The following is a 13019-nucleotide window of genomic DNA, read 5'->3' as shown; positions in this document are numbered from 1 at the left end:
AATGTTAAGTCTTTAAAGATACCTACAATGCCCCCTTTATAATGCTTACCATTTTCCCCTTGCCCAACACTCCAATCATCCTCCAGGTAGAGGACTGTGTAAAGAGATTCTTTGTTTTCCATCCAGAGTGAAGGTAATTTGGTTAAAAGCACCCTTCATATTTCTCCAGAGTCCCTCCACCCTCCATATTTTTTGCTTTTATTAGAGAAAATGAAAGGAAATACTAGGAGTCTGTTAAAAGTATAATACTGAGAATGAAACATTATACTATTTCAGCACACACTGACTAGAAATTGAAATCAAACTAAATGTTCATCAACAGGCAAATTCAGAAAATATGATATATGTATGTGATGAATGTATTTTATCAGTTACTAAAGGATGATTTACTGTAGCATCATAAATGGTCTTAAAGGACATTATGCTGAGTGAAGTATATCAGTCAGAAAGACAGGTACTGTATTATTTCAACTACATAAGAATCTAAATGTGGAGGCCCCAAAATCTGAGCCTATTTCCTTCTTTTCTGGTGATCAGAGACTTAGAGGTTGCTCAAAGTGGCTGGCAAGTATAGTTGTACATCCCAACTCAGGGTGTGATTACTTAATTCCTTTGACATTAAGATAGCCCATACAGTTGACAGGATATGCAAATGTACTTCTGCTACTTCTTTTGTAATTATGAAGTCACCTGGGAGGTGGCTGTCTTCAGGATAGTGGTTGAGGGTAGCTTCACTGCCTAAGCAACAGAATGCTAATGATTTGATGCCTCAAAGTGTTAAAGCATTTAACTGTTTGAGTTGTGCTTTGTACCATGTTAATAGAGTCTTTTGTTACATTCTCCCCTGATTTATACTGGGTATAAAAACATATGGAAAAGTAAATGTGGGCGATTTCAGTGTTCACTGGAATGTCCTCCCTTTTTATGGTTTCTTTTCTTATTAGTTTTCATGTGTCTTCATATTCTTTACTAATATTTCAAAATCCCCACACCTCTACCCTGGCAAGTGGTGTTTTTGTCAAGGCTGGTCAATGACATATGGCAGCCCAATGAGATCAGTCCACGACATCTCAATAGCTGAGCTCATAGATGTTTGAGAACACAATAGTGCTTACCAGAAAATGAGGGCATCTTGAAGAGAAGACAAGGTGAACCAACACATACAAATCCATATATATATATAAACAATAGTATCTGTAGAGTTGGGAGATGGCAAGATTTTGAGTGTTATTTTGAGAAAGAAGTAACATATAAGATAATAGATATGCTTACCAGTCCAATTTGATATTTTAACTATACATAAATTGTGATATCACATTGTATCCTATAAATATGTCAGTTGTTACTTATCGTTTAAACCTAAAATCTGTATTGAAAAGAAAGTATTTTATAGCAGCTTAGATCGACTCTTGTTTTAACAGTTGTTTCTTTTAATGACAACTCTAAAAGACAGATATTTGTCTTCCTAGACACAACATTAATACATGTTTTGAGTTATTCTTTATGAGTTTTAAACCAGAACTCACTATGTATCTAGGATGGCCTAGGGCACATGATTCTCTTGCTTTAGCCTCCTGAGTAGCTGGTATTAAGGATGTTCATAATTTAGCCAGACTTACTTTGAGTTTTTATTGCTGTGATTTTTTTTATTCCTTTCTATAAGACCTTTGCAATGGTATTATCCTCTTCTGAGATACATTAAATATAACTTGTTCTTATCTATCATGTAATTTCTTAATGTTTTAAATCATCTGCTCTATCCTAGTTCATACAAATGCCTCTATTGTTTAACTAGTAAAACACATTCTCAGACATCTCTGAAGAAGTTGATCTTGAAAACATATTTCAGAAAAGATAGGGTAATGATACTGAACCAACAATAAAAGAATCAAAATCCTGGATTGGTTGTAAAGTATTCAGTATTCATAATCCAACTCACTAATAGTTATATGATGATGCCAATCGAAGACTTGTTTATTAGTTTTCAATTAGTAAACTGAAATCTAAATAAATTCAGAGAGTCACAGAATTATAGCAAACAAAACTTTCATAAGATCATAAAAGTCAAACATATGGCCTCCTGACATTGATGTCTTGGTAACAATTACCTACTCACACAAACTTTGTGTTTTCCACATTACATTACACAACATCTGTGGACCAGATGGTTAGCAAAATGGGTTCAGATGCAATAAGCAAGTTAAATCCTCATTGTATATAATATAGTGATTAATAATCCACTTAAAGTCCAAGCACACCTTGGAAAGAATCACCAGAAAGAACACTGCAAGCATGTACATGTGAACACATCCTCTTTTTTTTTATTTTATTTATTTTTTTATTTTTATTTTTTGGTTTTTCAAGACAGGGTTTCTCTGTGGTTTTGGAGCCTGTCCTGGAACTAGCTCTTGTAGACCAGGCTGGTCTCGAACTCACAGAGATCCACCTGCCTTTGCCTCCCAAGTGCTGGGATTAAAGGCGTGCGCCACCACCGCCCGGCTGAACACAACCTCTTTAAAAGAGCACACAGGGTAGGAATTAGATGAAGGAGATTTTGAACAGAGGAACTGTTTTCACTATGATCTTGTCCACATTTTTATTATAATTTGTACAAATATGCAAATACAATTTGCACTAAGTTTAACATTCTTCTGAAAAAAAGCAAATATATACAATTCATAAATCATGCATAGCTAGCCTAGGAGGTAAAAAGAAATGTTACAAAGATTAGACAGTCATGATATTGCTCAATTCATGTTACTGGAAACACAAATCAGATTGAAGTAAAGAATGTATGAAGAAAAAGTTCACAACATAACTAAAAGATTATTAATTTGTCATGTGTCATCCATATCAAAAACCAAATCTAAAGTATCTCAGACATGTCCCTCCTTAGACGGTATCAAAGACAAACATGACCTTAATGTCTAATAACATAAATCAGTTTGCCTGTTCCTTAGTTTTATACAAATGAAAACATGTTTCATGTTTTTCCTTCATGATTATATTTGATTAATCCCAACTTATGTATTCAGTTAATTTGATATTGATGAATATTGCTATCACACCTGCTTCTAGACAGTATAAGTAATTATTCCATGATTTACATCTCTTAAAAGTTCTTTTCTTAGTGAGCATGTGTATGAATTACAAATGAATAAATAGCTGCTAAATTTGGGATTAGAAAGCAGATAACATAGGACACAAGAATGAACTCCAAGTGATTTTGTGAACACAAAGTTGAGATGAAGAACAATAAGCACAAATATTGCTGACGATAGGCACAAAATTGCCAGTTGTCAGTATTTTTGAAGCAGTCAACTCTACGCCTAGTGATCTGAGCACTACGGTAACATTTATAAGATTGTAGCCAAGGAGAGTGATACTTGTCCATGGAGACTGAAAGCAGGGAAGGCACAGAGAGCTCAAGGGAAGCGATGTTGAACAAAACAGGTTCTCTACTTATGAACATGATTGCAGTTCTTCCAAACACGTAGAAGAATCTGAGTCACGTATGTGCCCTTATTGCCATCAGACATGGGCTTTAAAGTTTCTTTTTGTTTGTTTGTTTTCTTAACCTAAAGCAGGTTAAAGGAACTATGACTTTTTAAAAGTGTCCATTAAATTTTATGAGAAGAATTTTCTTTCCCTTTAAACAAGAACCTAATGACACTGTCTCGTATCTGCTTGGTTTTCACTCCATACACAATAGGGTTCATGGTGGGAGGCATGAGTAGATAGAGATTAGCCATAATGATGTGTACAGGGGGAGAGATGGTCTGCCGTCCGAAACGGTGTGTAAAGAAGGTGAAGAAGGCTGGGACATAGGTGATGACGATGGCACAGATGTGGGCAGTGCAGGTGCTGAAAGACTTCTGTCGAGCGTCTGCTGAGGACAGACTCATGACTGCCCGTAGGATCATGGTGTAGGAGACAGTGATACACAGGATGTCAAAGCCCCCAATCAGAAGGGCAACCATTAGCCCATAGATGGCGTTGATCTGAACATTGCCACATGATATTTTAGCGACAGACATGTGGTCACAGTAGGTGTGGGGGATGACATTACCCCTGCAGTATGGCAGGCACTTAGTGAGGAATGTGAAGGGGATAACGAGAATCACACCCCTAAGAAAAGTGAGCATCCCTGCCTTGGCAATGACCACATTAGTGAGGATAGTGGCATAGCGCAGTGGGTAACAGATGGCCACGTACCGGTCTAGGGCCATGAACATCAGCACCCCGGACTCCATCCCAGTGAAAGTGTGCACAAAGAACATCTGGGCCAGGCAGGCCTCAAAGTCAATCTCCTTGAGATTGAACCACAATATGCAGAGAGTGTTGGGAAGAGTGCTACTGCACATGAGCACATCTGTGAAGGAAAGCAGGGCTAGGAAGATGTACATAGGTCTGTGTAAGGCCTCTTCCGAGTAGATAAGATACATGAGCCCAAAGTTTCCTGTAAGAGCGATGCTATACATGGTGAACAGTGGGAAGGAGATCCACAAGTGCACCTCTTCCAGACCAGGAATGCCACTGAGGAGAAATGACGCAGGAGTAAGGCTGCTGCCATTTAGAAGTGACATAACGAGTGTTGGAAGTTCATGGTAAAGCAGTCCAGAATTGTAATTCCCTAAAGATCACAGACTATGCAATAAACATATTTTTCCTCCCCATAATGACTAATTTGTCTTTTTTGTGCTTTTTTATGTGCTCCCCCAAATTTTTGCATGTAGTACATACAGTTTGTATCCATGATTTTGGGGTTCAGTATCCAGAAGGTAAAGTCTGGTCCCTGTATCTGGGTTGTGTCATCCACTCCACAGACTATAGATGGACTGGCCTCTATTGTAGCAGCTAGGCTGGCAAAACATTTGATGTGTTTCAGATGTTACTCATCCACCTCAGGGTGCCTGTTTTGTACTAAATATATGCAAACATCAGTGGCTCATACATCACTTTCAAAGATTTTATTTTATAGTCATTCTGGCAATGATTTCAACTATGCATTAGCTTCAACTATTTCATTACGATGCATAGAAAAATTAAATTACCTAGAATATAAATAATCTATTTGTACTAACGTATTTTTTTTGTTTTGTTTTTTTTTTATTTTTATTCTTTTTTAATTAAAATTTCCACCTGCTCCCCATTTCCCATTTCCCTCCCCTCCTCCCAAATATTGCCCTCCCCCCACTTCCCTCCCCCTATCCCCACTCCTCTTCTCCTCCCCCCACTCCATTCCCCCTCCCTCTCGATACTGAAGAGCAGTCCAAATTCCCTGCCCTGCGGGAAGACCAAGGTCCTTCTATCTACGTCCAGAAAGGTGAGCGTCCAAACAGGCTAAGCTCCCACAAAGCCAGTTCATGTATTAGGATCGAAACCTAGTGCCATTGTCCTTGGCTTCTCATCAGTCTTCATTGACCGCCATGCTCAGAGAGTCCGGAATCAACCCATGCTTATTCAGTCCCAGACCAGCTGGCCTTGGTGGGCTCCCAATAACTCAGTTCCACTGTCACAGTGGGTGGGTGCATCCCTCGTGGTCCTGATTTTTTGCTCATGTTCTCCCTCCTTCTGCTCCTCATTTGGACCTTAAGAGCTCAGACCGTTGCTCCAAATTGAGACTCTGTCTCTACCTCGATCCATCGCCAGATGAAGGTTCTAAGGTGATATGCAAGATATTCATCAGTATAGGATAGGGTCATTTCAGGTTCCCTCTCCTTAGTTGCCCAAGGTACCAGCTGGGGACATATTCCTGGACACCTGCGAACCCCTCAAGAGTCAAGTCTCTTGCCAACCCTAAGATGGCTCCCTTAGATAGGATATATACTTCGCTGCTCCCGTATCCATCCTTCCTATATCCCAACCATCCCAATCCTCCGAGCTCCTCCCATCCTCCCCTTCTCATATTTCTCATCCCATTTCCCCTTTGCCCCATGCCACCTCACCCGCAAGTTCCCAGTTTTTGCCCTGGAATCTTGTCTACTTCCCCCTCTCCATGCGGATGACTATATGATTTTCTTTGGGTTCACTTTCTTATTTAGCTTCTATAGGATCACACATTATATGCTTAATGTCTTTTATTTTATGGCTAGAAACCGATTATGAGTGAGTACATCCCATGTTCCTCTTTTTGAGTCTGGGATACCTCACTCAGGATAGTGTTTTCTATTTCCATCCATTTGCACGCAAAATTCGAGAAGTCATTGTTTTTTACTGCTGAGTAGTACTCTAATATGTATATATTCCACACTTTCTTCATCCATTCCTCCATTGAAGGGCATCTAGGTTGTTTCCAGGTTTTGGCTATTACAAACAATGCTGCTATGAACATAGTTGAACAGATACTTTTGTCATTTGATGTGGCATCTCTTGGGTATATTCCCAATAGTGGTATTACTGGATCTTGGGGTAGGTTGATCCCAAATTTCCTGAGAAATCGCCAAACTGATTTCCAAAGTGGTTGCACAAGTTTGCATTCCCACCAGCAATGAATGAGTGTGCCTCTTTCTCCACAACCTCTCCAGCAAAGGCTATCATTGGTGTTCTTGATTTTAGCCATTCTGACAGGTGTAAGATGGTATCTCAAAGTTGTTTTAATTTGCATTTCCCTTATCGCTAAGGAGGTTGAGCATGACCTTAGGTGTCTTTTGGCCATTTGAATTTCTTCTGTTGAGAATTCTCTGTTCAGATCAGTGCCCCATTTTTTTATTGGGTTCATTAGCATTTTAAAGTTTAGTTTCTTGAGTTCTTTATATATTTTGGTGATCAGACCTTTGTCTGTTGCAGGGTTGGTGAAGATCTTCTCCCAGTCAGTGGGTTGCCTTTTTGTCTTAGTGACAGTGTCCTTTGCTTTACAGAAGCTACTCAGTTTCAGGAGGTCCCATTTATTCAATGTTGCCCTTAATGTCTGTGCTGCTGGGGATAAACGTAGGAAGTGATCTCCTGTACCCATATGTTGTAGAGTACTTCCAACTTTTTCTTCTATCAGGTTCAGTGTGTTCAGACTAATATTGAGGTCTTTAATCCATTTGGACTTGAGTTTTGTGCATGGTGATAGATATGGATCTATTTTCATTCTTCTACACGTTGACAACCAGTTCTGCCAGCATCATTTGTTGAAGATGCTCTCTTTTTTCCATTGAATACTTTTAGATCCTTTATCAAAAATTAGGTGTTCATAAGTTTGTGGGTTAAAATCAGGGTCTTCTACTCGGTTCCATTGGTCGACTTCTCTGTTTTTATGCCAATACCAAACTGTTTTCAATACTGAGGCTCTGTAATAGAGTTTGAGGTCAGGGATGGTAATGCCTCCAGACGATCCTTTATTATATAAGATTGTTTTGGCTATCCTGGGTTTTTTGTTTCTCCATATAAAGTTGATTATTGTCCTCTCAAGATCTGTGAAGAATTTTGATGGGATTTTGATGGGGATTGCATTGAATCTATAAATTGCCCTTGGTAGAATTGCCATTTTTACTATGTTGATCCTCCCTATCCAAGAGCAAGGGAGATCCTTCCATTTTCTGGTATCCTCCTCAATTTCTTTCTTCATTGACTTAAAGTTCTTGTCAAATAGATCCTTTACTTCCTTGGTTAGGGTTACCCCAAGATATTTTATGCTATTTGTGGCTATCGTGAAGGGTGATGCTTCTCTGATTTCCATCTCTGCTTCCTTATCCTTTGTGTATAGGAGGGCAACTGATTTTTTGGAATTGATCTTGTATCCTGCAACACTACTAAAGGTGTTTATCAGCTGAAGGAGTTCTTTGCTGGAGTTTTTGGGGTCGCTTATGTACACTATCATATCGTCTGCAAATAATGAAAGTTTAACTTCTTCCTTTCCGATTTGAATCCCTTTGATCCCCTTATGTTGTCTTATTGCTATTGCTAGAATTTCAAGCACTATATTAAAGAGGTATGGAGAGAGTGGACAACCTTGTCGTGTTCCTGATTTTAGTGGAATAGCTTTGAGTTTCTCTCCATTTAATTTGATGTTAGCTGACGGCTTGCTATAAATAGCTTTTATTATAGTTAGGAACGACCCTTGTATTCCTAATCTCTCTAAGACCTTTATCATAAAGGGATGTTGAATTTTGTCAAATGCTTTTTCAGCATCTAATGAAATGATCATATGGTTTTTTACTTTCAGTTTATTTATATGATGGATTACATTGATAGATTTTCGTATGTTGAACCAGCCCTGCATCTCTGGGATGAAGCCTACTTGATCATAATGGATAATTTTTCTGATGTATTCTTGGATTCGGTTTGCCAGTATTTTATTGAGTATTTTTGCGTCGATGTTCATGAGTGAGATTGGCCTGTAGTTCTCTTTCTTGGTTGTGTCTTTGTGTGGTTTTGGTATCAGAGTAACTTCAGCTTCATAAAAGGAATTTGGCAATGACTTCTCTGTCTCAATATTGTGAAATACATTAAGGAGTATAGGTATTAGGTCTTCTTGGAAGTTCTGGTAGAATTCTGCATTGAAGCCATCTGGACCTGGGCTTTTTTTGGTGGGGAGGTTTTTTATAACAACTTCTAATTCTTCGCGACTAACAGGTCTATTTAGATTGTTCACCTGGTCCTGGTTTAACTTTGGTATATGGTACTTATCTAAAAAAGTGTCCATTTCTATAACATTTTCCAATTTTGTGGCATACAGATTTTTGTAGTAAGATCTAATGATTCTCTGAATTTCCTCTGAGTCTGTGGTTATGTCTCCCTTTTCGTTTCTGATTTTGTTAATTTGCGTATTCTCTCTTCGCCGTTTGATTAGTTTGGATAGGGGTTTATCAATCTTATTGATTTTCTCCATGAACCAGCTTTTTGTTTCATTGATTCTTTGGATTGTTTTCTGTGTTTCTATTTTGTTGATTTCAGCCCTCAATTTGATTATTTCCAGTCTTCTACTTCTCCTAGGTGAGTCTGCTTCTTTTTTTTCTAAAGCTTTCAGGTGGGCTATTAAGTCTCCAATGTGTGCTTTCTCCGTTTTCTTTAAGTGGGCACTTAATGCTATGAATTTTCCTCTTAGCACTGCTTTCATAGTGTCCCATAGGTTTGAGTATGTTGAGTCTTCGTTTTCATTGAATTCAAGAAAGACTTTAATTTCTTTCTTTATTTCTTCCTTGATCCAGGTGTGGTTCAGTAGTTGACTGTCCAGTTTCCATGAGTTCATAGGCTTTCTGGGGATAGCATTGTTGTTGAATTCTAACTTTAATCCATGGTGATCTGATAAGACACAGGTGGTTACCGATATTTTTTTGTAACTGTGTAAGTTTGCTTTGTTACCAAGTATGTGGTCTATTTTCGAGAAGGTTCCATGAGCTGCAGAGAAGAAGGTATATTCTTTCCTATTTGGGTGGAATGTTCTATAGATGTCTGTTAAGTCCATTTGATTCATTACCTCCCTTAATCCTCTTATTTCTCTGTTAGGTTTCTGTTTGATTGACCTGTCCATTGGTGAGAGAGGAGTGTTGAAATCTCCTACTATTAGTGTGTGTGGTTTGATGACTGCCTTGAGTTTTAGTAACGTTTCTTTTACATAAGTGGGTGCTTTTATATTAGGGGCATATATATTCAGGATTGAGATTTCATCCTGGTGAATTGTTCCTGTTATGAGTAAAAAATGTCCATCTCCATCTCTTTTGATTGATTTTAGTTTGAAGTCAACTTTCTTAGAAATTAGTATGGCCACACCTGCTTGTTTCTTAGGTCCGTTTGCTTGATAAACCTTTTCCCAGCCCTTTACTCTGAGTAGATGTCTGTCTTTGTGGTTGAGGTGTGTTTCTTGTAAGCAGCAGAATGTTGGATCCTGTTTTCGTATCCAATCTCTTAGCCTGTGCCTCTTTATAGGTGAGTTGAGTCCATTGATATTAAGTGATATTAATGACCAGTGGTTGTTAACTCCGGTCATTTTTCCTTTCTTTCTTTCTTTTCTTTGGTAGTAGAGTTTGTGTGTTTCCCTTCTTCAAGTTGTGCTGGTGAAGGGTCTTTAGATGTCTGAGTTATTGTGGGCATTGTTGGACTCCTTGGTTTGTGATTTTCCTTCAATTACTTTCTGAAGGGCTGGATTTGTGGCTACGTATTGTTTAAATTTGTTTTTATCCTGGAAAACTTTGTTTTCTCCATTTATAGTGAACGAAAGCTTGGCTGGGTATAGTAGTCTGGGCTTGCATCCATGGTCTCGTAGTTTCTGCAGTATGTCTATCCAGGACCTTCTGGCTTTCATGGTTTCCATAGAGAAATCAGGTGTAAGTCTGATAGGTTTACCTTTATAGGTAACTTGACCTTTTTCCTTTGCAGCTCTTAATATTCTTTCTTTATTCTGTATGTTTTGTGTTTTGATTATTATATGACGAGGAGATGTTTTCTTTTGATCCAGTCGATTTGGTGTTCTGTATGCTTCTTGGACCTTCAAAGGAATATCTTTCTTAAGGTTGGGAAAGTTTTCTTCTATAATTTTATTAAATATATTTTCTGGACCATTGAGCTGTACTTCTTCTCCTTCTTCTATCCCTATTATTCTTAGGTTTGGTCTTTTTATTGTGTCCTAGATTTCCTGAATGTTTTGTGATGAGAATTTGCTGGTTATGCTGTTTTCTTTGATGAGAGTGTTTATTTTCTCTATGGTATCTTCAGTGTCTGAGATTCTTTCTTCTATCTCTTGTAATCTGTTGGTGGTACTTGTCTCTGTAGTTCCTGTTCGTTTATTCAAATTTTCCATCTCCATCCTTCCCTCGGTTTGTGTTTTCTTTATTACTTCCACTTCGTTCTTCAAGTCTTGAACCGTTTCCCTTACCTGTTTGATTACTTTTTCTTGTTTCTCTTGGTTTTCTTGGGTATCTTTGAGAGATTTATTCATTTCCTCTACCTTTTTGTTTGTAATCTCTAATTGGTTGTGGCAGTTTTTCACCTCCTGTTTAAGGTCCTCTATTATTTTCATAAAATTCACTTTTGAGTCGAATTCTTCTAATTCTTCTGGATTAGGGTTTAGACTTCTCATTTCGGGATTCCTGGATCCTGGTGATGTCACGTTGCCTTTCAAGTTGTTGGGGGAATTCTTGCATTGGCGCCTGCCCATCTTTTCCTTCAAATGGAGCCAGGAGAGGCCTGATGTCTTGGACCAGTCTTTGCTGTGACTAACTCTCTAGGTGTATCTCCTCAGTGTAGGGGCAGGAACCGTTCCCTTCCAGGTGAACTCCTCAACACCAAAACATGGATGCGTGGTATTCCAATGACCCGCGTAAAGAAGGCCGAATGCAAGGGGTCGGGCGGGGTCCAGTAGAACACAGGCGACACTGCAGTACAAGCTGGAGGTGCCTGCGCTCCCTTTCGGGGGTTGCTGAGGCCTGCCCGCTGCTCTGGTTGGGTAGCCTTAGTGTAGGGGCGTTTGTGCTCTCTACCGGGACCGTCCGCCCCAGGATAGTACACACTCACCCGTCCCAATGAAACTTCTTGGCACCTACACAGGAACTCTTGGATGCCCCAATGAGCCAGGGACTAATGGAAGTAGGGCGCAGGCAGAGCAGGTCCAGCAGATCACAGCAGAGACTGCAGCCCCAGCAGCAGGGGCCCGCTTTCCCTGGCGGGGACCTTGAGGCCTGCCCTCTAGTCAAGAACTCACTGCTCTGGGTTGGTAGCCTTAGTGAAATGGCAGGAAACTGTTCCACAGCTAAGGACCTTGCAGACAAGGCAGGTTTGGAGGTGGGGGTGGGGGCGGGTGTGTAGGAGAGCAAGCCCTGCAGCAGGAGCTGGGGGAGGGGTGTTTGTGCTCTCTACCTGGACAGTCCGCCCCAGGATAGCACACACTCACCCGTCCCGATGAAACTTCTCGGCACCTACACAGGAACTCCTGGATGCCCCAATGAGCCAGGGACTAATGGAAGTAGGGCGCAGGCAGAGCAGGTCCAGCAGATCACAGCAGAGACTGCAGCCCCAGCAGCAGGGGCCTGCTTTCCCTGGCGGGGACCTTGAGGCCTGCCCTCTAGTCAAGAACTCACTGCTCTGGGTTGGTAGCCTTAGTGAAATGGCAGGAAACTGTTCCACAGCTAAGGACCTTGCAGACAAGGCAGGTTTGGGGGTGGGGGTGGGGGCGGGTGTGTAGGAGAGCAAGCCCTGCAGCAGGAGCTGGGGGAGGGGTGTTTGTGCTCTCTACCTGGACAGTCCGCCCCAGGGTAGCACACACTCACCCGTCCCGATGAAACTTCTTGGCACCTACACAGGAACTCCTGGATGCCCCAATGAGCCAGGGACTAATGGAAGTAGGGCGCAGGCAGAGCAGGTCCAGCAGATCACAGCAGAGACTGCAGCCCCAGCAGCAGGGGCCTGCTTTCCCTGGCGGGGACCTTGAGACCTGCCCTCTAGTCAAGAACTCACTGCTCTGGGTTGGTAGCCTTAGTGAAATGGCAGGAAACTGTCTGTACTAACGTATTTTTTTAAATAAAAAAAAAACCAGAACTATCTGTAAAACAAAAAAAAGCATAGTAAAATACTATAAGTAATACATTTCTTGCTAACACTATGGGATGGGGATGTCCGTCTACTTGATGGACTGAAGTAAACAGATGACAATGAGTCACTACTAGTACAACTTCAGAAGCCAGTATTTGATTCACATTGCTTTCTAGTCTAACGGACTCTAGAATCAATTGGATGAGAATGGAGATGCCTTTTATAATAAACCAAGCAAATGACGTAACATCATAGTGTTTTATTCTCTATCTGTATCACAACCTCACAGAACCATAGATTCCATTTTTCTCAGGTCATGTAATCAATTGAAAATTTTGTTTGTAAAGTAGACAATATGTCTTTATACTCTGTAACAAAACAGCATAGATATTAGGATCGGAGTTCACAAAATAATTATACATAGCAAGAGAGGGAAACACTGGATATAATAGCATGTTTTTGTAGAATCAAATTAAGTCATGGCCATAAGATGTATCCAGGTAGGAAACACAGGTCTGGAGAAGTGGCCACATTGACCTAAATGTATGGGTTGAAAGCAGTAACAA

The 13019-nt window shown here is 40.1% G+C and overlaps 1 protein-coding gene across 1 annotated transcript; it reads right to left on the bottom strand.

The window, feature by feature from the left end:
• Window positions 1-3620: 3620 nt before the first annotated feature.
• LOC130880406 (olfactory receptor 52N1-like) lies at window positions 3621-4586 on the bottom strand. The gene has a single exon (XM_057779417.1). The coding sequence runs from the start codon at window positions 4584-4586 to the stop codon at window positions 3621-3623; it is 966 nt and encodes a 321-aa protein (XP_057635400.1).
• Between the last annotated feature and the right edge of the window lie 8433 nt (window positions 4587-13019).

Source organism: Chionomys nivalis, chromosome 8, assembly GCF_950005125.1.
Source record: "Chionomys nivalis chromosome 8, mChiNiv1.1, whole genome shotgun sequence".
Lineage (NCBI taxonomy): Eukaryota > Metazoa > Chordata > Mammalia > Rodentia > Cricetidae > Chionomys > Chionomys nivalis.
This window is presented reverse-complemented; position numbering and strand designations above follow the sequence as displayed.

Excerpts from the sequence above, each read along its gene's own strand:
- LOC130880406 (XM_057779417.1), bottom strand. The coding sequence starts at position 4,586 with ATGTCACTTCTAAATGGCAGCAGCCTTACTCCTGCGTCATTTCTCCTC.